This window comes from Musca autumnalis, unplaced genomic scaffold, assembly GCF_047663935.1.
Source record: "Musca autumnalis isolate F117 unplaced genomic scaffold, ASM4766393v1 scaffold_3, whole genome shotgun sequence".
NCBI lineage: Eukaryota > Metazoa > Arthropoda > Insecta > Diptera > Muscidae > Musca > Musca autumnalis.
The window spans coordinates 240,420,555-240,445,500 of NW_027411866.1; the positions used below are offsets into that span (position 1 = coordinate 240,420,555).

The following is a 24,946-nucleotide window of genomic DNA, read 5'->3' on the forward strand; positions in this document are numbered from 1 at the left end:
TTCTATAGAATAGAAGACCTCCGTAGGGGTCTTCTATAGAATAGAAGACCTCCGTAGGGGTCTTCTATAGAATAGAAGACCTCCGTAGGGGTCTTCTATAGAATAGAAGACCTCGGTAGGGGTCTTCTATAGAATATTCTATAGAATAGAATAAAGAATAAAATACCTCGGTAGGGTTCTTTTATAGAATATAAGACCTCGTTAGTGGTCTTCTATAGAATAGAAGACCTCGTTAGGGGTCTTCTATAGAATAGAAGACCTCGGTAGGGGCCTTCTATAGAATAGAAGACCTCGGTAGGGGCCTTCTATAGAATAGACGACCTCGGTAGGGGCCTTCTATCGAACAGATGACCTTGGTAGGGGCCTTCTATAGAACAAAAGACCTCGTTAGAAGTCGTCTATAGAATAGAAGACCTCCTTAGGGGTCTTCTATAGAAAAGAACACCTCTGCAGGGGTCATCTTAAGAACAGAACACCTCCGTAGGGGTCTTCTATAGAATAGAAGAGCTCCGTAGGGGTGTTCTATATAATAGAAGAGCTCCGTAGGGGTCTTCTATAGAATAGAAGACCTCCGTAGGGGTCTTCTATAGAATAGAAGACCTCCGAGGGGTCTTCTGTAGAATAGTAGACTTCCGTAGGGGTCTTCTATTAAATAGAAGACCTCCGCAGGTGTCTTCTATAGAATAGAAGAACTCCGTAGGGGTCTTGTATAGAATAGAAGACCTCCGTATGGGTTTTCTATAGAATAGAAGACCTCCGTAGGGGTCTTCTATAGAATAGAAGACCTTCGTAGGGGTCTTCTATAGAATAGAAGACCTCCGTAGGGGTCTTCTATAGAAAGAAGACCTCCGTAGGGGTCTTCTATAGAAAGAAGACCTCCGTAGGGGTCTTCTATAGAATAGAAGACCTCCGTAGGGGTCTTCTATAGAATAGAAGACCTCTGTGGGGGTCTTCTATAGAATAGAACACCTCTGTGGGGGTCTTCTATAGAATAGAAGACCTCCGTAGGGGTCTTCTATAGAATAAAAGACGAACTCCGTAGGGGTCTTCTATAGAATAGAAGACCTCCGTAGGGGTCTTCTATAGAATAGAAGACCTCCGTAGGGGTCTTCTATAGAATAGAAGACCTCCGTAGGGGTCTTCTATAGAATAGAAGAACGAAGGGTCTTCTATATAACAAGAGTCCTCCGTAGGGGTCTCCTAGAGAATAGAAAACCTCCGTAGGGGTCTTCTATAGAATAGAAGGGTCTTCTATATAACAGAAGACCTCCGTAGGGGTCTTCTATAGAATAGAAGACCTCCATAGGGGTCTTCTATAGAATAGAAGACCTCCATAGGGTTCTTCTATAGAATAGAAGGGTCTTCTATATAACAGAAGTCCTCCGTAAGGGTCTTCTATAGAATAGAAGACCTCCATATGGGTCTTCTATAGAATAGAAGACCTCCGTAGGGGTCTTCTATAGAATAGAAGACATCCGTAGGGGTCTTCTATAGAATAGAAGACCTCCGTAGGGGTCTTCTATAGAATAGAAGACCTCCGTAGGGGTCTTCTATAGAATAGAAGACCTCCGTAGGGGTCTTCTATAGAATAGAAGACCTCCATAGGGTTCTTCTATAGAATAGAAGGGTCTTCTATATAACAGAAGTCCTCCGTAAGGGTCTTCTATAGAATAGAAGACCTCCATAGGGGTCTTCTATAGAATAGAAGACCTCCATAGGGGTCTTCTATAGAATAGAAGACCTCCATAGGGTTCTTCTATAGAATAGAAGGGTCTTCTATATAACAGAAGTCCTCCGTAATGGTCTTCTATAGAATAGAAGACCTCCATATGGGTCTTCTATAGAATAGAAGACCTCCGTAGGGGTCTTCTACAGAATAGAAGACATCCGTAGGGGTCTTCTATAGAAAAGAACACCTCCGTAGGGGTCTTCTATAGAATAGAAAAGAAAGGGATCTTCTATATAATAGAAGACCTAGTTAGGGGGGCTTCTATAGAATAGAAGACCTCGTTAGGGGGGCTTCTGTAGAATAGAAGACCTCGTTAGGGGTCTTCTGTAGAATAGAAGACCTCGTTAGGGGTCTTCTGTAGAATAGAAGACCTCGTTAGGGGTCTTCTATAGAATAGAAGACCTCGTTAGGGGTCTTCTATAGAATAGAAGACCTCGTTAGGGGTCTTCTATAGAATAGAAGACCTCGTTAGGGGTCTTCTATAGAATAGAAGACCTCGTTAGGGGTCTTCTATAGAATAGAAGACCTCGTTAGGGGTCTTCTATAGAATAGAAGACCTCGTTAGGGGTCTTCTATAGAATAGAAGACCTCGTTAGGGGTCTTCTATAGAATAGAAGACCTTGTTAGGGGTCATCTATAGAATTAAATACCTCCATTAGGGATCTTCTATAGAATAGAAGACCTCGTTAGGGGTCTTCTATAGAATAGAAGACCTCGTTAGGGGTCTCCTATAGAATAGAAGACCTCGTTAGGGGTCTCCTATAGAATAGAAGACCTCGTTAGGGGTCTTCTATAGAATAGAAGACCTCGTTAGGGGTCTTCTATAGAATAGAAGACCTCGTTAGGGGTCTTCTATAGAATAGAAGACCTCGTTAGGGGTCTTCTATAGAATAGAAGACCTCGTTAGGGGTCTTCTATAGAATAGAAGACCTCGTTAGGGGTCTTCTATAGAATAGAAGACCTCGTTAGGGGTCTTCTATAGAATAGAAGACCTCGTTAGGGGTCTTCTATAGAATAGAAGACCTCGTTAGGGGTCTTCTATAGAATAGAAGACCTCGTTAGGGGTCTTCTATAGAATAGAAGACCTCGTTAGGGGTCTTCTATAGAATAGAAGACCTCGTTAGGGGTCTTCTATAGAATAGAAGACCTCGTTAGGGGTCATCTATAGAATTAAATACCTCCATTAGGGATCTTCTATATAATAGAAGACCTCGTTAGGGGTCTTCTATAGAATAGAAGACCTCGTTAGGGGTCTTCTATAGAATAGAAGACCTCGTTAGGGGTCTTCTATAGAATAGAAGACCTCGTTAGGGGTCTTCTATAGAATAGAAGACCTCGTTAGGGGTCTTCTATAGAATAGAAGACCTCGTTAGGGGTCTTCTATAGAATAGAAGACCTCGTTAGGGGTCTTCTATAGAATAGAAGACCTCGTTAGGAGTCTTCTATAGAATAGAAAACCTCGTTAGGGGTCTTCTATAGAATAGAAGACCTCGTTAGGGGTCTTCTATAGAATAGAAGACCTCGTTAGGGGTCTTCTATAGAATAGAAGACCTCGTTAGGGGTCATCTATAGAATTAAATACCTCCATTAGGGATCTTCTATATAATAGAAGACCTCGTTAGGGGTCTTCTATAGAATAGAAGACCTCGTTAGGGGTCTTCTATAGAATAGAAGACCTCGTTAGGGGTCTTCTATAGAATAGAAGACCTCGTTAGGGGTCTTCTATAGAATAGAAGACCTCGTTAGGGGTGTTCTATAGAATAGAAGACCTCGTTAGGGGTCTTCTATAGAATAGAAGACCTCGTTAGGGGTCTTCTATAGAATAGAAGACCTCGTTAGGGGTCTTCTATAGAATAGAAGACCTCGTTAGGGGTCTTCTATAGAATAGAAGACCTCGTTAGGGGTCTTCTATAGAATAGAAAACCTCGTTAGGGGTCTTCTATAGAATAGAAGACCTCGTTAGGGGTCTTCTATAGAATAGAAGACCTCGTTAGGGGTCTTCTATAGAATAGAAGACCTCGTTAGGGGTCTTCTATAGAATAGAAGACCTCGTTAGGGGTCATCTATAGAATTAAATACCTCCATTAGGGATCTTCTATATAATAGAAGACCTCGTTAGGGGTCTTCTATAGAATAGAAGACCTCGTTAGGGGTCTTCTATAGAATAGAAGACCTCGTTAGGGGTCTTCTATAGAATAGAAGACCTCGTTAGGGGTCTTCTATAGAATAGAAGACCTCGTTAGGGGTCTTCTATAGAATAGAAGACCTCGTTAGGGGTCTTCTATAGAATAGAAGACCTCGTTAGGGGTCTTCTATAGAATAGAAAACCTCGTTAGGGGTCTTCTATAGAATAGAAGACCTCGTTAGGGGTCTTCTATAGAATAGAAGACCTCGTTAGGGGTCTTCTATAGAATAGAAGACCTCGTTAGGGGTCATCTATAGAATTAAATACCTCCATTAGGGATCTTCTATAGAATAGAAGACCTCGTTAGGGGTCTTCTATAGAATAGAAGACCTCGTTAGGGGTCTTCTATAGAATAGAAGACCTCGTTAGGGGTCTTCTATAGAATAGAAGACCTCGTTAGGGGTCTTCTATAGAATAGAAGACCTCGTTAGGGGTCTTCTATAGAATAGAAGACCTCGTTAGGGGTCTTCTATAGAATAGAAGACCTCGTTAGGGGTCTTCTATAGAATAGAAGACCTCGTTAGGGGTCTTCTATAGAATAGAAGACCTCGTTAGGGGTCTTCTATAGAATAGAAGACCTCGTTAGGGGTCTTCTATAGAATAGAAGACCTCGTTAGGGGTCTTCTATAGAATAGAAGACCTCGTTAGGGGTCTTCTATAGAATAGAAGACCTCGTTAGGGGTCTTCTATAGAATAGAAGACCTCGTTAGGGGTCTTCTATAGAATAGAAGACCTCGTTAGGGGTCTTCTATAGAATAGAAGACCTCCGTAGGGGTCTTCTATAGAATAGAAAACCTCCGTAGGGGTCATCTATAGAATATAAGACTTAAGTAAGGCTCTTCTATAGAATAGAGGACATCCGTAGGGGTCTTCTATAGAATAGAAAACCTCCGTAGGGGTCATCTATAGAATATAAGACTTAAGTAAGGCTCTTCTATAGAATAGAGGACATCCGTAGGGGTCTTCTTATGAATAAAAAATCTCCGTAGGGTTCTTCTATAGAATAGAAAAAACTTCCGTAGGGTTCTTCTATAGAATAGAAGACCTCGTTACAACACAGTCTGGTATTTCTAAGCGAACATTTTGAGCTTTTGTGAGTTCAAAATGTTTGTTTATGCTCGGTTTAAGGTCGGTTTTCGAGGATTGTGTTGAAATTCATGCTTCCTGACATAATGTTCCAAAGTCTATAACAAAATCCTACAGTTACCAACTAAAATGACTGGTGGGCACGAATGAATGAATGGGAATGAACTATGTTGATATGTTCCTTCAGGTAACTCCTCCGCGAAAGCTCAACACTTTTGCTCCTTTATTGAGTAAAGGTCACTTCTCTGATCGTACATCCTTAAATTCCACTTAAAGTTAGCTCGACTGTACATATTCATGATTTAAATAAAAAAATACTTCCTCTTCTTCTTCTTTTCACACGTTATTACTGTCGTTGGTTGTTATTATGTCTGTCGGTTTGTATTAAAATTTTGCATTAACATTTTATTGCAATTGAATTCTTTTGACATACCAATTAATTGGTCGGTCACACATTATGCATGTCGGTATGCACACACATACATGTAGTTATGTACGAAATCATTGATGTTGTTGTGACATGCATCGTGCATAAATGTGTCATTGTCAAGGATTTGTTTGCCAGATTTGTTAAACAACCAAGAAGAACTCCCATTGTTATACAATATATGGTATGCAATATGAAATATTGAATAATACATAATTTTAATTGTTAAGGCGATATGTCCTCTTTAACAATAACGCTATGAAAATTTGATTAAAACTCATTGTTTTCAAAATCAAACAATTGATGCTTGCAACAATTAATAAAATTTTAATAAATGAAATTTAAATTAAATTGAATATCATTTTCAGATGGTTGAGTGACTGTAGTAAGAATCAGGATAGCAGACAATTGAATACTAGTAATTTATTATTATTTTTTATTGAAATGCCTAAATCCTTTAGCTGTAAAATGTGGCATTATTGTCTGCAGTTTTAGGCTTTAATACCGTTCAAAGTGCTAAGTCGTGTTTAGTGTCATCAGTAATGCAAATGAATTTGTCCCCAATGATGCTATTTTTAAATTTTGTAATATTGACATTTTATAATGGCAACAAATTTTATTCAGCCTGGGAAATAAAATTAATCCGTTTGGATATTGTTGTGGACAAGAGTTGCACAGTGACTAAAAGGCAAATATATACAAATAGCTGATGAGATACACTTTAATACGAGAAAAAAAAGTAAGAAACTATCAGTCTGCTGTGCTGAAAGAGATAAGCCCTCAGCCACTGACCCAAAAAAAAAAAAAAAATTATTCCGTATATGAAATATATTGATTTTGCATTAAAATATGTAGGTACGGTAACGTGGGGTTCTACCAAATCGTTGACATATACCAAATATTTTTAGTAATCAAACTTCTTCATAAAGGCCTGGAAATATGAAATTACGTTAAACTAAGTATGGAAGAAATTTTTGAAAAAGTTTTAGGTTCATCTTGCACGATAGCTATTTTTTTCGAGCTTGGAACATTATCTCACGAAGTATTGACTTATTCCGGAAAAAGATTGTACCGTTTTAAATGAGGGCGCTAGAACAACCTACTGAAAAACTATGCGAGAGGAGCTCTTAAACTTCACTTTATCCGAATTTTGTGTGGGAGGTACCCGAAGGAGTGGACTATAGTCCATATTCCAACCTGATACATGACTGGATGAAATAATATGATGTGCAAAGTCTGCACCAATCAGAAACTCTTTGCGAGAATTGTCCTGCGGATTTGCCATTTTGGGTTGTGCCGTCAGGGTTTCTTGGAACATTTTGCCCAATATCTCAGGAAGTATGGACCTACGCAAGAAAAAAAATTTACCGTCGTAAAGGGAGCCGCATAGACAACCTACTGAAACAAATTTCAAAACGATCCGAGAGGAGCTGTTAAACTTCACTTTATCCGAATTTTGTGTGGGTATAATGAGCCTGATCGAAATAATGGGTTTAGACCCCCAGTTATTTTGGACGAAAACCGTTTCAGACAGTTTGGAGGCTATTTAGCCATGTCCCTACGTCTGTCTGTCCGGCTAGCTGGTTGGAGCGCACCATAACGCATCAAAACGATATGGTAAAAAATTTGGTTTTCGAAAGATTTTGTCCAACCTTAGATCAAGCTCGAATATGTGTCCCATAAAAGTTCAAAATTTGTAGTTATAATGGTGCGAATTCTCTAAGGGATCCAGACATGGATCAGCTTTGGACATGGAGTATAAAGGTACACTCCTTCGAATACATCTCACACAAATTAAAAAAAAAATTCACAAAAGCAATTTAGGGCTCCTATCGGATCGGCATGAAATTCTTTGCCCCTATCGGGGGCAAGGCCTTATATCCTGAGACAATGCCCCAAAAGCTCTAAATAACTATGGAAAGGAGTGATTCACATTGGTACATTGACCAGATTGGGTCCAAAATTTTTATACCCTCCACCATAGGATGGGGGTATATTAAGTTTGTCACTACGTTTGTAACTACTCGAAATAATCATTGTAGACCCCACAAAGTATATATATTCTTGATCAGCGTGCAATTCTACATCGATATAGCCATGTCCGTCCCGTCTGTCCGTCTGTCCGTCTGTCCGTCTGTGGAAATCACTCTAGCGTCCGAACGGATTGACGTAGGTTGATGAAATTTTGGGAAAATATGTTATATTTACGTAGGACTTTTGGTATTGAAAACAGGCTATGTAGGTCCACGCTTTCGTATAGCCCCCATACAAAATGACGCGTGACGCGTCGTCGTTTTAAGGAATTTTTAAGATATTTGGCCCATTTTACCACCGAATTGATTGTAATTTGGTACTTTGTGTCTCCAGAGGCCAAAAAATATTCCTACCAAAGTTGGGTTATATAGGTCCACGTTTTGGTATAGCCCTCATATAAGGCCCCATATAAAGTACGCGTCATTTTAATATATTTTGAATGTATTAGACCCATTTGACCACAGAATTGGTTGTAATTTGGTATTTTGTGTCTTCAGAGGTCAGAAAACATTCCTACCAAAGTTGGGTTATTTAGATCCACGTTTTGGTATAGCCCCCATATAAGACCCCTTATAAAGTACGCGTCATTTTAATATATTTTGAATGTATTTGACCCATTTGACCAAAGAATCGGTTGTAACTTTGTATTTTGTGTTTCCAGAGGCTAAGAAACATTTCTACCATAAAATGTTTATATAGGTCCACTTGTTGATATAGCCCCCATAATACAATATCTCCCGATTTTCGAATTTTTTGAACGTTTTAGCCTCATTATCACACCGAGATGGCTGAAATTTGGTATTTAGTCTTCTTTAGGCGTATAAAACTTTCCCCCAGAAAATTTGTAGGTATAGGTCCACGCCATCATATAGCCCCCCATAGAACGTTACCTTCCGAATTTCGGTATTTTGAAGGTTGTGGCCACATTAATCCACCGAAATGGCTGAAATTTGTGGTGGAGGGTATAAAAAGTTCGGCCCGACCGAACTTAACGCTTTTCTTACTTGTTAAATCCTAATACTTTCAAAAAGCTTAGTTTAAGCTCGAAGATGGATCGTATCGGTCCACTCCTCCAGGTGCCTCACCCGCAAAAGTGCATATAAAATGGTGTGCAATATTAATCTGGAAGGGACTAACCGATTTGATTCATGCCTTGAACATCGTAATATTTTTACCAGACACAGATCAAGTTCGAATATGAATTATATCGTTTCACTTTTTACCACACAAAATTTCAAAATTTTTAGCAAGGGAATAGTTGTAGGACATGTCTTGGGTCGATTTGACATTTTTTGAGCATTGGAGGCAAGTCCGTACTTTCTGGGATATTCTAAAAAATCTTAAATTAAGTTGAAGATGGATCATATCAATCCAAGTTTTGATATAGCTCCAACATCGTGGCATCTTCCGATTTCACAAACTGAAGGTATATATCTGCCGACAAAGCCGACTGTAACTTTTTTAATTGTGTGGTTTACAAGTATCTACTTCCTGAGATAATAGCCCAAAAACATGTTATATTTTGTCCAATCTGAGGTAAAGTTCTAAGATAGGCCTTATCGGCCCACACCTTGCGGTACATACCCCACGATTATTAAATGTATTCTTGAAGGGAGTAACCGAATTAGTCATAACTTTGCATATCGTAATATTTCTCCCAGGCATAGATCAGGTTTGAGAATAGACTAAATCGGTATACTCCTTCGTATACCACCCAAAACAAAATTTGGAAAAAGTACAGTTTAACAGATCATCTCGGATCGTTTTGAAATTTTTTGCAACAAGTTCTTCTTGCTGACCCTTCGAAGACAGCGCAATTTTTTTTCGGTGGGAAGTCAATACTTCCTGCGATAATGGCACAATAGCTCCACAAAAAGGTTTCCGACACCAACTTAACTGGGAAGTTGGAAAGAAAACCGTCAAAGGGTATTATTTCTGACAGACTTGGATTATGTCCGAATATTGAAACCATCGGACCATTTTTACGGGTACTTTCCACAGAAAGGCTGGGAAGGGTGCAGTGTAAGGACTCGTCTTGGGCAAGTCTTAGTCTTGAGAAATTGACACATAAACCCAAAAAACTAGGTCCGTGGCTGTGGTCTGTCGCACAGGGTGTCAGTTAATGTCATCTTACAAGGACGAATGAGCTTTGTGGGGATACCAAATTCAGACATGACTTGGAATACCTTTGAACGAAGACTGCTCTATAATCAACAAAAAATGCCTTATTATTCTTCAGCTGTAGTGCGATTCTCTAACACATTTTTGAGTTACTGACAAAAATCGATCAAAACGCAAAATTATGAATGAAAAGTTCAAATAAAAGTTGACAACAATCTTGCTATCGGTAGAAGTTTACGACTGCTTTTTACTTGTCGCTAACTTACCGAAAAACATCAGTAATTACCGAAATTATAAGCATTTTTATTTTACGGATAATTGTCGGTAACTCAAAAAATTTCCTAGAGAATCGCACTACTCGTTTATTGTTGTCATCTTGGCCGTGTGTTATACATTTAATACAATCTTCTGGGATTGGATCTGTGGTATCAGTTTGGCAAATGTTCTTTCCGTACCCTAAATGAACTATTTCTATCAGTTACCAAATTACCTTGCTGTTATCCACAGGCGGATGTGGCTGTACCAAGTCATCAATTTGATCTTTAACTCATTGGCAAAATTTTCGGACTGGATTCTGTCTACTGTACATCTCAATTTTTTACACCCCATTTCTCTCTCTTTCTTGTGGAAAAGATTTTTCTCCTCTCCGGATACTTCTCCCGTGCCTTACGCCCGCTACTGATTGTGGAGTAGCCCTATATGTAGCATTTTTCTCTTCTGTAACAGCACTTCTGGTCATACCATGGGTTCTACGTGGAGGTCTCTCCAAGCATGGATTTTGCGGTATGTTTTGTATGTTGCGATATGTTATCCGGGCGGAGATTGCTTTCATTAAGCAATTGGGCTAGTTAAGTGGAATATGATAATTTTTATTTGTTAAATAATTTTTTTTTAAAATATTTTTTTAATGTCGTGGATTTTTTTAAATATTTCTTAAAGTCGTGGATTTTTTTAAATATTTCGTAAAGTCGTGGATTTTTTTTAATATTTCTTATTGTTTTTATTTTTTAAAAATATTTCTTAATGTCGTAGATTTTTTAAAAACTTTTTTGTTTTTTTTTTAATTTCTTAATGTCTTGGATTTTTTAAAATTTTTATTTTGGATTTTTTAAAAATTTCTTAATGTCTTGAATTTTTTAAAAATATTTCTTAATGTTTGAAAAATATTTTAATGTCGTGGAATTTTTAAAGATAATTTTAATGTCGTGGATTTTCTAAAAATATTTTTTAATGTCGGGGATTTTTTAAAAATAGTGTTTTTAATGCCGTGGATTTTCTGAAAATAGTGTTTTTAATGTCGTGGATGAGGGTATAATAAGTTTGTCACTACGTTTGTAACTACTCGAAATAATCATTGTAGACCCCACAAAGTATATATATTCTTGATCAGCGTGCAATTCTACATCGATATAGCCATGTCCGTCCGTCTGTCCGTCTGTGGAAATCACTCTAGCGTCCGAACGGATTGACGTAGGTTGATGAAACTTTGGGAAAATATATTATATGTACGTAGGACTTTTGGTATTGAAAGCGGGCTATGTAGGTCCACGCTTTCGTATAGCCCCCATACAAAATGACGCGTGACGCGTCGTCGTTTTAAGGAATTTTTAAGATATTTGGCCCATTTTACCACCGAATTGGTTGTAATTTGGTACTTTGTGTCTCCAGAGGCCAAAAAATTTGGTATTTAGTCTTCTTTAGGCTTATAAAACTTTCCCCCAGAAATTTGTAGGTATAGGTCCACGCCATCATATAGCCCCCATAGAACGGTACCTTCCAAATTTCGGTTTTTTTGAAGGTTGTGGTCACATTAATCCACCGAAATGGCTAAAATTTGTGGTGGAGGGTATAAAAGGTTCGGCTCGGCCGAACTTAACGCTTTTCTTACTCGTTTTTTCTTTTTTTTGTTATTTTTAAAAAATATTTCTTAATGTCGTAGATTTTTTAAATTTTTTTTTGTTTTTTTTTTTTAAATTTCTTAATGTCTTGGATTTTTTAAAATTTGTATTTTGAATCTTTTTAAAAATTTCTTAATGTTTGAAAAATAATAAAAAATACTTTTAAAAAATCCACAAATTAGCAAAACACATGGAGAGATCGCAGTTTTTGCAAATATGTAGAAGGTATGGAATAATACCAAAACATATATCTCACTCCATAAAAGAATCAATCACACTATTCTCAAATACAAAAACACAACAACAGGCAGAAAAAGTAAGAAATAACTTTAAAGGGAAAACTACTAAACTTAGAAATAAGAGAGACTCATATACAAATTACAAGAACAAAACAAGCAATATCACAGTTAGAAGAAATAATACAAAATACACTCGAAAAAACAGAATTCAAAAAATTTAAAGACGACCAATGGAATAGATACTATAATATAAGAGCCCAATCAAAAAAGACACACTTGTCCAAGATCAACAAACTGAAAGATGACAAATTTTCGTTTATGACTGGTTTGTAAACTTGACTAATATTGAGTTCAGAAAAGAGCACAAATGGATATTGTCAATGGGGAAGAAATTTGCATTACCAGTGACAAAAAAATAATTTCAACCCAGTGTCACTCATAGCTGACATCGAACAATGGGTTCAAACTATAACAGACGACACAGAAAGGATCTAACTAGGGCAAAAATCGCAAACCGAATAACAAATTACAAGAGAAATATTTGCAATACAGGGAAAGAGAAATTTATACTTGGAATTTTTGATGATACCAGAAACTTCCTAAAAGAAATAGAGCATAAATAATATTGACATCGGCAGATAAAGGAAATAAGACTGTAATCATGTACAAGGAAGATTACACAGAAAAACTCAACAAATTACTTCAAGATAAATCGACTTACAAAATAATAAGAGAGGACCCAACACAAAAGCTTCAAAGAATAAACAACAACTTAATAACTGAACTGCAAAATAAAAATATAATTACAAAATGGGAAAAATCACAATTGACAAGCTTAGCCGCAAGAGCCCCAGAACTTTACGGACTACCCAAGATTCATAAAGAAAACATTCCTCTCAGACCAATTGCATCTTCGACAAATGTACCGTGCTACAATATGGCCCAATATATAGGAAAAATCCTGAAAACTCTAGTTTCCCCAACATATAATATAAAAAACAGTATGGAACTTAAAGAAAAGCTAAAAAACATAACCTTGGACAAGGAAGACATTATTGTTTCATTTGACGTAGTATCGTTATTCACGAACATACCAACGCATCTAGCTATAAAAAACATCATGGAAAAATGGACAATTCTTCAAGAAACTACAAAAATACCGAAACAAACCTTTCTAAAAATATTAAACTTCGTTTTAAAGGATAATAACTACTTCCAATGCAATGGCAAAATGTACCATCAGACCTATGGTATGCCAATGGGCAATCCATTGTCTCCTACGATTGCAAACATCGTACTTGACACACTACTAGACGACGTTATTGCCGAACTCAACGAAAAGAACATCAAAATGAAACTGCTTACAAAGTATGTAGATGATATATTTGCAATAATAAATAAACATGACGAGGAAACGATACTAAAACTCCTAAATAATTACCATCAGAAGATAAAATTTACCATTGAAAGGGAAGAATGTAGCAAATTACCGTATTTAGACATGCTAATAATAAAAGAAGAAGACAAAATATTAACAGAATGGTATACCAAAGAGACATCATCGGGAAGAATTATAAACTACCACTCGACGCAACCAAAAAACATGAAAATAAACACAGCAAGGAGCCTCTTAAATAAAATATTAAATATAACAGACGACAAATTTTTGAAGAAAAACATAAAAAAGTTCACTGGGATACTGGAGAAAAATAGTTACCCACCTAACGTCATTAAAAATATAATACAAAACATCAACATAAAAAACACCACCGAAAAAGAAACAGAAACGAAGGATATTTATTTTTTCAGTGTACCGTATTTGCCAAAATTGACAGACACAAAAAACCTTAGAAGCATCATTAAAGACACAACAACAACAAAGGTAGCACACAAATCAAACGAAACATTGAGAACGATATTTAAACGACGAAAAACAAAAGGGGAAAAAATGAACCAAAACAATGTTGTATATGAGATCACATGTAGTGGTAACGAGAAAGAGGAATGCGGGAAGGTGTATGTAGGCACAACAAAAAGAATGCTGTCAGTGAGAATGAGTGAACATCAAGCAGATGTAAAAAAGGGAACCGATAAAACAGCACTATCACAACATATGAAGAGAATGGTCATACAGCTGATTGGAAAAACGTCAAAATATTAGACAAGGAGAAAAGGGAAAATAGAAGATATACACTTGAAAGCCTACGTATACAACAACGACTTGACATATCTATGAACACAAAAGAAGACAAAGATAAAAACAAACCTTCAGTATTCCATTGCAATAACGTAACGCCATCTGTGATTTAGCTTTAATTTACTGTGATTTATTTATATTTTTTTGATTATTTATTTTATTATATTAATTATGTGTTGTGGAGTCCAGTTTTTAATATTAATAAGAATGAATAGTTATGAAAAGTAAATAAAGTAAGTAATATTTAAAGTGCCAATAGTTGAAACAATGTTGTAATCGATTATAAATCTAATTCTAAATTGTTACCAGAATTTCAATAATAAAAAAGCTCTTGAAAAAGCTGGAAAAAGCCGGCGAAACGTCGAGCAAAAATGAAATAAAACTCGTTTTATTGTCATAAAATTCATCTGACCAAGAAAAGCCCAACAAAAAATCAAAACTGATAAAAAATCCACGACATTAAAAAATATTTTTAAAAAAAATCCACGACATTAAAAAATATTTTTTAAAAAATCCACGACATTAAAACATTATTTTAAAAATCAACGACCTTAAAAAATATTTTTAAAAAATCCACGACATTAAAAAAATATTTTTTTAAAAAATTCACGACATTAAAGAAAATATTTTTAATAAATTCAAGACTGTCTGAGTGGAGTATTCCCCCATTGGCTCAACTTCATTTATTACCCTCTATTACAGAGAGTAATGTTTTTTCAAAACGAACTGACAGTGTTGCAAAATTTTACTGATCGCTACCAATATCATGATTTCATCCCAGGCGAAGGGAATTATCAATTGGCTTCTCAGTTTTTGAAATGATGCCTTTTTTAGCGAAAAACCAAACTCTTTAAGTGTCTAGTATTCCCATATGAATGAGAATCACACTCACTTTTCGGCTTTTCCAAAGAAACACCAAAATCAAAATATTTTGCAACATGTCAGCACGTATCAACTAAGAATTCTTCGAATTCTGTGAGTTGAAAAGAACACCAACACAGTTGCCTGTGAGGTTGTTTATTGGAATTTTGTTTTTTTTTTTTTTTTTTGTTTTTAACAAAGCTCCATTCGCCCGTGCCTCGGCTGTTTTTTGTTTGTTTTGTTTTTTGTTGAAGTTCAATCTCATTTTCGATTGTCCTGAGTGGAGTATTCCCCCATTGGCTCAACTTCATTTATTACCCTCTATTACAGAGAGTAATTCTTAGTTGATACGTGCTGACATGTTGCAAAATATTTGATTTTGGTGTTTCTTTGGAAAAGCCGAAAAGTGAGTGTGATTCTCATTCATATGGGAATACTAGACACTTAAAGAGTTTGGTTTTTCGCTAAAAAAGGCATCATTTCAAAAACTGAGAAGCCAATTGATAATTCCCTTCGCCGGGATGAAATCATGATATTGGTAGCGATCAGTAAAATTTTGCAACACTGTCAGTTCGTTTTGAAAAACATTACTCTCTGTAATAGAGGGTAATAAATGAAGTTGAGCCAATGGGGGAATACTCCACTCAGACAATCGAAAATGAGATTGAACTTCAACAAAAAACAAAACAAACAAAAAATAAATCCAAGACATTAAAAAATATTTTAAAAAATCCACGACATTAAAAAATATTTTAAAAAAATCCACAACATTAAAAGAATATTTTTAAAAAATCCACGACATTAACAAAATTAAAAATATTTTTTCTGTTGTGATTGCAGCTTAAGGATGCCCAATGTAGGTGTTGTGTCTTTGGTACTTTATTTGCTATGTTTAATCGGGTACGTTCCTCGGAAGGATCTACACGCTCAATGAATATATTCCATCTATCACAACGTTAATTAATTTTAATTTTATTTATCGTTTTTTGCTTTGGAGGTAGCCTTGATGACCTTATAAATGTCGAGATGCTTGAATCTGGTACTGCTTACTGGCCGCTGCGAAGCCTTTCTGCCTCATTCCATTGTCAGAGGTTTTACTGTGCACACTGTCCCGACTGTTGAGCCAATGATATTGTCCTTTTAAAAAATCCACGACATTAAAAAAATATTTTTAAAAAATCCACGACATTAAAAAAATATTTTTAAAAAATCCATGACATTAAAAAAACATTTTTAAAAAATCCACGACATTAAAAAAATATTTTTAAAAAATTCACGACATTAAAAAAATATTTTTAAAAAATCCACGACATTAAAAAATATTTTTAAAAAATCCACGACATTAAAAAATATTTTTAAAAAATCCACGACATTAAAAAAATATTTTTAAAAAATCCAAGAACATTAATAACTATTTTTAAAAAAAATCCACGACATTAAAAAATATTTTTAAAAAATCCACGACATTAAAAAATACTTTTAAAAAAATCCACGACATTAAAAAAATATTTTTAAAAATCCACGACATTAAAAAAATATTTTTAAAAAATCTACGACACAAAAAACGATTTTTTTTAAATCCACGACATTAATAAAATTAAAACATATTTTTTCTGTTGTGATTGCAACTTAAGGATGTCCAATTTAGGTGTTGTGCCTTTTGGAACTTTATTTGCTACATTCCTCGGAACGATCTACACGATCAATGAATGTATTCCATCAATAACAACGTTAATTAATTGTAATTTAATTAATTTTATTTCTTGTTATTTGATTTGGAGACAACCTGATTACCTCATGAATGTCGTGATGCTTGAATCTGGTACTGCTTACTATCAAGTTTTATTGCAGCTGCGGAGTCATTCTGCCTCATTCCATTGTCAGACGTTTCATTTTGCGATGCGAATTTCCCGACTGTTGAGCCAATTTTGGTATTAAAACCGACCAGAATACTTTTAATGTCATGGGCAGGACAGCGGTCGAACGATTCTTCTAAGCGCTCGTTAAATATATCTTTGGTCAGTTCGTCCTTGTCTTCAGTGGGAGCATAAGCCCAAATAAAGCTGATGTGGAAACATTTAGCTGCTTGCTACGAGCATTTAATTCACTTAGGTGAAGCCGGGGAACATATGTTTTAACCTCTGACCAACTACAAATCCGCAACGAAACTCATGCTTTATGTCGTGGCAGCTTTAATACAGTGCGTCATATTCAGGTATTGTTGTGACGCCTTTCCCAAGCCATCGTATTTCCTGTGTAATATCTGCCTTGTATTTTTCAGATACGGCTACAATGCGTAAACTACTCTTTTCTCCGTTTTATGTGTAGATTTGCAGATCAAGGACCTTAAAACGTGTGCGGAAGTCAACAACCCTAGAAGAATTTGTTTTTCTTTGTCTTTGTTTTTTCATAGTACGGTATTTTTTTGGAGCGTTGGGTTGCTAGACCAAGATAAGTCCTGGGCTTTGCCATGTTAAAGCCGGTCATGGCCGTTACTTCGTATCTTTCATCCCCCACGTATTTTGGTTCTTTATTACATAAAAATACAGACATTCGTCATATGTATTTAGTCCTTTTTTACTATGTGTGCACCACTGTCCTTAAAAGTTGGCCAAAATATATGAACGTAAAGAGGAAACTAAAATTAAACATCTGCTATGTGAGTGAAAAATTTATAGCCAGGATGACATTCCAGCTATAACAATCTGCCTGAAATATTCTCGGAGTTACACACACGCACATTCATAGACACCAATCGACCAAACAAAAACCTACTAACAAACCTCAACTGGTAGCACAACATCCGTTGCCAACCATACTCTGCTGGTTGGTCTGTGTGTATATGTATGTATGTGTTTTCTAGTGGCTGTGTTTGTTGGTTTGTTTGTTTGTTTTGCTCCTCCAGTACGCACTAATGTTTATGGAATTTGAAATTCAGCAAATATTTTGTTGTTATTGTTATGAATATTAAATAATAGAATCCTTTTTTGCCATGGCCTTTAGATTAGTAGAACATTTCGATGTACATACCAAAAGGAGAGAAACAAGGGGATCTGGGACTAGGCATTTAAACAATTCTGAGATTGTTTTAAATAAAGGTGTGTCAGTTGGCACCCATTGTGGAATTTGAAATGTTGTCCTGTCTGTTTAGGCTTCTATTTGAAATGTAAGGCTTCTACTTAAAATGTTTAAAAGCTAGAAAAACCCTTGTCATTGTGGATTTTCCCAGACCATTGGGGTAGCGAATGCTGCTGTTGTTGTTGGTTTCGCATGACCGGCAAAACATTTTAAATACAAGTTAGTATTTTGGGGTGGAACAAACGGTTTTATATTTTTACCAGTTTTACATTTCACTAAAAAGTTTCGCTTCGTTTAGCCCCCCATGTGTTGACCTAATTTGGTGTGTGGTCGAGTGTATTTGATTTTATTTAGGGGGAAATACGAAATAAACTTAAATTAAAAATCTGAAAATTGTATACAAATTTTACTTACTTTATTTTAATTAGTTGAACTTCAATAAAATTGTGTTTAACTTACCTATAAAAAAGAGAAATATATAAATATTTGTTTAATAAAATAATAAATAATAAATAAATTTAATAAAAGGATATTTAAATGTAAAATGGTTTAAAAAAGTGTTAAGTCCATTTATGTTGCGTTACAATATTTGCCATTAGTTTAATGCTTGTACATAATCCTTAAAACTTTTGAAACGAAATTCAAAACAGACAGAAAAAGTCTTAAGTAAGCCAACCACTACAGACATAGCCAATATACAATTCATCTGCATATTGGCTTGTGTGTAATGCAATTACCAGGTTACAGAGTATAAAGATTTATATTCTAATTTTTAAATATTTAAAAAAGGTGAATGTAAGAAGTAACAAATTTTAATTTTCAAATGCTTAATATTCATATTCATAATATTCAAAATATTGAATATTAACATCGGAATTAAGATTTTATATGGGGCATTCAAAGACATGAAATCAATCTTGTAGTCGCCGATTTCTAATTTCTATATGGTATTCGATTGTAAACATGTTTAAACTAAGGGAACAAAACAGGTCAACAATTTGGAAGGCGTGGGGGTACCCCTACAGACGACAATTTCCCTACATTTTGGAAAATATGAAATTTTTGCAAATTTCTGGAGAAAGAAAAACTATTTCATGGAGACTAGAACAGAGCTTGGGTTCATTGCTTTTTGTCAGATAATTTTGAAAAAAAAAACACGTAAGTCACCTTTACCTCACCTCAGCTTTGGGAATTGAAACTTTCATATGTTGACAATATCGATTCGTACTACAATTAGGGCTCTTCAGATTTTGTGACCCTTTTCGGACCTATGAACTAGCAGACAAAAATATATTTGTATTAAAGCTTAAATATGTTGCGGATGGTGTACCTACAGAAATGGCATTTTGGAAGTGAATTCGAGTGCACTATTTGGGCGAAAAGTTTTGAACTTTTGAGGGGAGATACCTGAAGGAGTGGATCCATTAGGCTTACCTTTGAACTTAAACTAAGTTTCGGCAAAATATTAGCAAGGCCAAATTTTTAATAAAATCGGTTGATCCGTTCTGGAGTTATCGTGCACTCCAAGCACAACACATGGTGCTGTAGGTTTTTTTTTGGAAGTATGGACCCTGGAAAGACTTCTATCGCTGTAATGGGGGCAATGAATACAAGTGGTTGAAAAAAGAATCAAAGCTATTCGAGAGCAGCTGCGGAAGTGAATGAAAGTTGAGCAATGTAGTCCATATTCGAACCTTATCAACGTCTCTCAGAAATATTACAATCTACAAAGTATGGAGCAAATCGGTGACAATATTCAAGAGTTATCAATTTGTATACCATTTTAGCCAAAAGGTCGGAACTGTTGTGGGGGAGATATCGCAAGGAGTGGAGGGATATAACACATCTTCGAACATAAAATAAGTTTGGGCAAAGTATGACGAAGAGTAAAATTTTGTTCGAATCGGTTGATCTGTTCGAGAGTTATCGTGTGCAACAGCTAGACAAACAGCCGAACAGAGCTAAATAGACTGCAAATTGTCTGAAACGAAGTTTGTCCAAACATACATGGGGTCTAAACATATTATTTTGATGAGGCCCATTTTTCTGTTCTATATAAGATTCCTTCGCTGTCTGTTCTTTAGAAGACTTCGTCGAGGTCTATTTTATAGAAGACCCCTACGAAGTTCTTCTATTCTAAAAAAGACTCCTGCGGAGGTTTTCTAATCTATAAAGGACTACTACGAAGTACTTCTTTTTCATAGAAGACTGCTAAGGGGTTCTTATATTCTCCTACGGAGTTCTTCTATTCTATTGAAAACTTCTACGGAGGTCTTTATTTTATAGGATACTCCTACGGAGGTCTTCTATGTTTTAAAAACCCCTTACGGACTTCTTCTAATCTACAGAAGACTCTTAGGAATTTATTATATTCTATAGAAGACTCCTACCGTCTTCTTATATTCTTTAGACTCCTACGGCGGTCTTCTATTCTATAGAAAACTCCTACGGAGGTTTGTATTCTATAGAAGACTCCTAAGGAGGTCTTCTATTCTATAGAAGACTCCTACGGAGGACTTCCATTCTATAGAAGACTCCTACGGAGGACTTCTATTCTATAGAAGACTTCTACGGACTTCCTATATTCTATAGAAAACTCATACGGAGGTATTCTATTGTATAACAGACTCCCACGGAGGTTATTGTATAAAAGACCCCTACGGACTTCTATTCTACAGAAGACTCCTACGGACTTCTTCTATTATTCTTCTACGGATGTCTTCTATTCTATGGCAGACTCTTACGGAGCTCTTCTAGTCTATAGAAGACTCTTTCGTAGCTCTTCTATTCTATAGAAGCCTCCTACGGAGGTCTTCTATGCTATAAAAAACTCCTACGGACTTCTTCTAATCTACAGAAGACTCTTAGGAACTTATTATATTCTATAGAAGACTCCTACCGACTTCTTATATTCTATAGACTCCTACGGAGGTCTTCTAATCTATTGAAACTCCTACGGAGGTTTCTATTCTACAGAAGACTCCTACGGAGGTCTTCTATTCTATAGAAGACTCATAAGGAGGTCTTTTATTTTATAAAAGACTCCTACGGAGGTCTTCTGTTCTATAGAAGACTCTTACGGAGGTCTTCTATTCTATAGAAGGCTCTTACGGAGGTCTTCTATTCTATAGAAGGCTCTTACGGAAGTCTTCTATTCTATAGAAGACTCCTGTGGAAGTCCTCCTACGGAGGGCTTCTATTCTATAGAAGACTCCTACGGAGGTCTTTTATTTTATAGAAGACTACTGTGGAGGTCTTCTATTTTATAGATGACTCCTACGGAGGTCTTCTATTCTATAGGAGACTCTTACGGAGGTCTTCTATTCTATAGAAGGTTCTTACGGAGGTCTTCTATTCTATAGAAGACTCTTACGGAAGTCTTCTATTCTATAGAAGACTCCTATGGAAGTCCTCCTACGAAGGTCTTCTATACTATGACTATGACTCCTACGGAGGTCTTCTATTCTATAGGAGACTCTTACGGAGGTCTTCTATTCTATAGAAGACTCTTACGGAGGTCTTCTATTCTATAGAATACTCTTACGGAAGTCTTCTATTCTATAGAAGACTCCTATGGAAGTCCTCCTACGGAGGTCTTCTATACTATAGAAGACTCCTACGGAGGTCTTCTGTTCTATAGAAGACTCCTATGGAGGTCTTCTATTTTATAGATGACTCCTACGGAAGTCTTCTATTCTATAGGAGACTCTTACGGAGGTCTTCTATTCTATAGAAGGCTCTTACGGAAGTCTTCTATTCTATAGAAGACTTCTATGGAAGTCTTCTATACTATAGAAGACTCCTCCTGTTCTATAGAAGACACCTACGGAGGTCTTCTATTCTATAGAAGACTCCTACGGAGGTCTGAAATAGTAAGCTCCCTCAAGGTGGGATGATATCTCCAGAACTATTTAACCTTTATGTTTACTATATCCCACCCTCTCCAGACGGCATTTCGGTCGTTCCGTATGTGGATGTGAGTTGTGAAAGGCTGAATTCCTATTTGATCGATTTAACTACCTTTTTCCGAGCAAGGATACCGCTACTAAGTCTACGGCCACACAGTTTACCACATGAACTGCTCAGATAAGCACAGATTTAAATGTCGTGGTCAGTGGTAACAGAATTCCGATCAATAACGTCCCACAAGATTCTTGGGCTATCTGCCACAGGCTGATATATAGGAACAAAAGTCCTCATGTTTCTAGCAGGAAGCACTTGGGGTGCAGACAAAGAATCCTTGTTGGCCACTCGATAGGTTGGTAATTTATGCTGCGTCAGAGTGGTCCGCGAATATATGTGCAAGGCGATGGAACAATATTCGAACCTTTCAGATCGCTGCCCTGAGAACTGCATCATGGTGTCTCTTCATGGCAGCAAGGGACCTCTGCATGCGGAAACGAAGATATTCCCAGAACTGCAAACCAATGGCATGCTCTCGTTGCTGTACGATTATTACCATGAGAGTCCGTCAGAAGGGATTTTCTTGATCTAGAGAGAGAAAGCGATACAAAATGAAAGAAAAATAAACTCCTAGATCAGCAAGTCTATCAGGCAACATGCATAGATGCCATAGTCGTTTATGGCATTCGTGTGAATGTCGTCCTCGGGGTACATCCGCTATCTATCCAAGCTAAAGAACGTCAATAGCCATGACAAGCCAAAGAAATTTTGTCTCAACTACGTGCGATATGATGCAGCCGTCTAAATTCCTTTAGGGCAAGGATATATGGCACCGTGCAAAATATCTGATCAAATAAAATAGCTCTTGGGCACTATAACTATCGATAGAAGTCACTGACATTTCTTCAACGTTTGCAAATCGTATTACTTTTCTCCAACTTAAATTAATTTGGAATATGGACAATATCGGACCATTTCTTCCTATGCGTCCCTCACGAACATTCAACATTTTCGTTTAAGTGCAGTTTAAGGGCTGTTCGAGGATTGTTTTGAAGAAATTTTCGCTCCAGAAGACTGGATGACTGACCTTATATTGATCCACTTGGACAAGTCACCCAATTCGTATCGTAATTTGTCATTCAATTGTCAATATTTGTTTTTGGATGAAATGACTCTATTCTTCCTACACTGCTGTGGGCTACAAATCAGCCATTAAAAAATCTCTGCTTGGCACTTAATAACTGAAGATGATTCTACTTTTCCAGCTAGAACAAATGCAGGTATTTAACTTCACATTATGCTAATTATTGGAATAGGAAAAAAGGCAAAATGGAGAGAAAGCAATGTTTGAATTCCAGGAAAAACTATACATTTTATCTTCGTAATTAGTTGATGGAGAACATGAACGTAAAAGGAAATACGAAGAGCATTGTTTTCCGTAAACACGTTACACTAATTATATGTTTGTTTTTGTTGCATATGTACCGCAATAGCTGGAGGATGTAATGGAAGATAATGAAGATTAGTTTATAGCGTTGAGGTATAAACAGAGCAGACCACAAAAGTTGATAAAAACCATTCCTCAGATAATTTCCGAGATTTATTTTTTTATAAAATTTTCAAAATAAAAATATTTAAAAAAAATCTAAATCTCAACTTTTTTAAATACTTACCCAAATAAATCCGCCTCACTCCCAGGAAAGCTGATACGTGGTGACAATGGTGAACGGCCGGCCCTCTTCAACATATCATGTAGGCCAGGTGGTGCGTGAATGGGACTCAAAATGGTTATTTTACGATTTGGTGGAGCCAACAGACCACCCGACAGCGTCAACTGGGTACGCATACCAGCCGAGGTGGCAGCCGATTTCATTTCAATTGTTTCAGCCGATTTCGATATTAAAATCGACGACGATTGATGCAGACCCAATTTACTGGTATTTACAGATAAATGCTCAACATTGCCCGCCTCAGAGGCACCTGAGCTAGGCTCATCAATTTGCGTTGAGGCGCTGCGTATACATTTTTCCGGACGATTTGATGCCGACATACCAACAGCTGCCTCCGAATGAGCCGAGGTGGAGCGTACAAATTGCCGTACATGTTTTTGATGGGCCGTAAGAAATGTACCCGACGAAGAGCTGCCTGGATGATCGGAAACATCGGGCTGTTGTAGAAAACTTTGAAATTTCGATTTAGACGTAGTCGAAGAGGTCGATGAAGTTTTTTGCATAAAACTTGAACGTTGTTCGCTGGACATAATAGAGGTACTTGATTGAGCCTTTAGCTGTTGACCCAACTGGAGGGTGGCCAATGTATTGCCACAACCACCGCCACTAATTTGTATGGCCATTTCGCCGGGCGCCCCGGTAACCGATGATGATTGCAAACTTTGACTTCTGGCACTGGTTGTTATTGATTTTTGTGATGTAAAAACTTGTTGTTGTGTTTGTTGTTGTTGGCTCTTTTGGTTGGCTAGCTGCTGTAGGGCACTTTGACTCAAGGCGCCCTCTTCCAATATCGAATTTGAAGCGGACGCTATGGAAAACGAACGACTGGCAATTTGACGAGACATTTGACTAACAACACGTCTCTGTTGCTGATGTTGTTGATGTTCCACCACAACAGTGGTGGTGGCTGTGGTTGGAACAACAACAACGGTTCCAGCATCCTGTCCCAATTCGGAACGTTCCTCATCAGCGTCAGCTTCACTTGGCGTTGTAACGATATATTGTGGCGGTGAGGTATTATTTTCGTTGGACGACATTTTTAATTTTCTTCACGACGTTATTGTTGTTGTTGTTGTTTAGATGTTGAGAGGAGTGGCGGTGTTAAATGTTGATAGCTTTGTTGTTGTTTTGGCCTTAATACTTTGTAATAATGTTTCCTTGTATATTCTTGGTATTAGCTTTTGTTGAGGAGCGTAGTTTGTTGTTGAACAGTAACTTTCGTTGGTGATTTATAGGTAACTTTAGTTGTCTTTTATGTTCTTGTATTTCGTTTTGCTACAGCGCAACAAGGTACAAATTCTTCTTTATTCTGCTTTGGTAATTTTGTTAAGCTTGACAGAGGCTTAACAGGTTGTAAAATGTTAATTATGGCGGGTTCAAAATTAAACGCAAAAAATATCTGTAAAAAATATGTTTGTGATATTAGGGAGTTAATTTGTGATTTATTCGATTTTTTTG

The 24,946-nt window shown here is 36.6% G+C and overlaps 1 protein-coding gene across 10 annotated transcripts in view; it reads right to left on the reverse strand.

Annotated features, from left to right (window-relative positions):
• Window positions 1–24,946, reverse strand: part of dnc (phosphodiesterase dunce) — a 1,334,769-nt gene that overhangs the window by 434,504 nt on the left and 875,319 nt on the right. For 7 of the 10 annotated variants that reach the window (XM_073977496.1, XM_073977494.1, XM_073977516.1 and 4 more), the window contains exon 3: window positions 23,432–24,887. The exons of the other annotated variants lie outside the window; for them this stretch is intronic. In XM_073977496.1, the coding sequence (XP_073833597.1) occupies window positions 23,432–24,525 (1,094 nt within the window). In that variant the 5' untranslated portion in view covers window positions 24,526–24,887. The remainder of the gene's footprint in view (window positions 1–23,431; window positions 24,888–24,946) is intronic. 10 annotated transcript variants of the gene reach the window in all.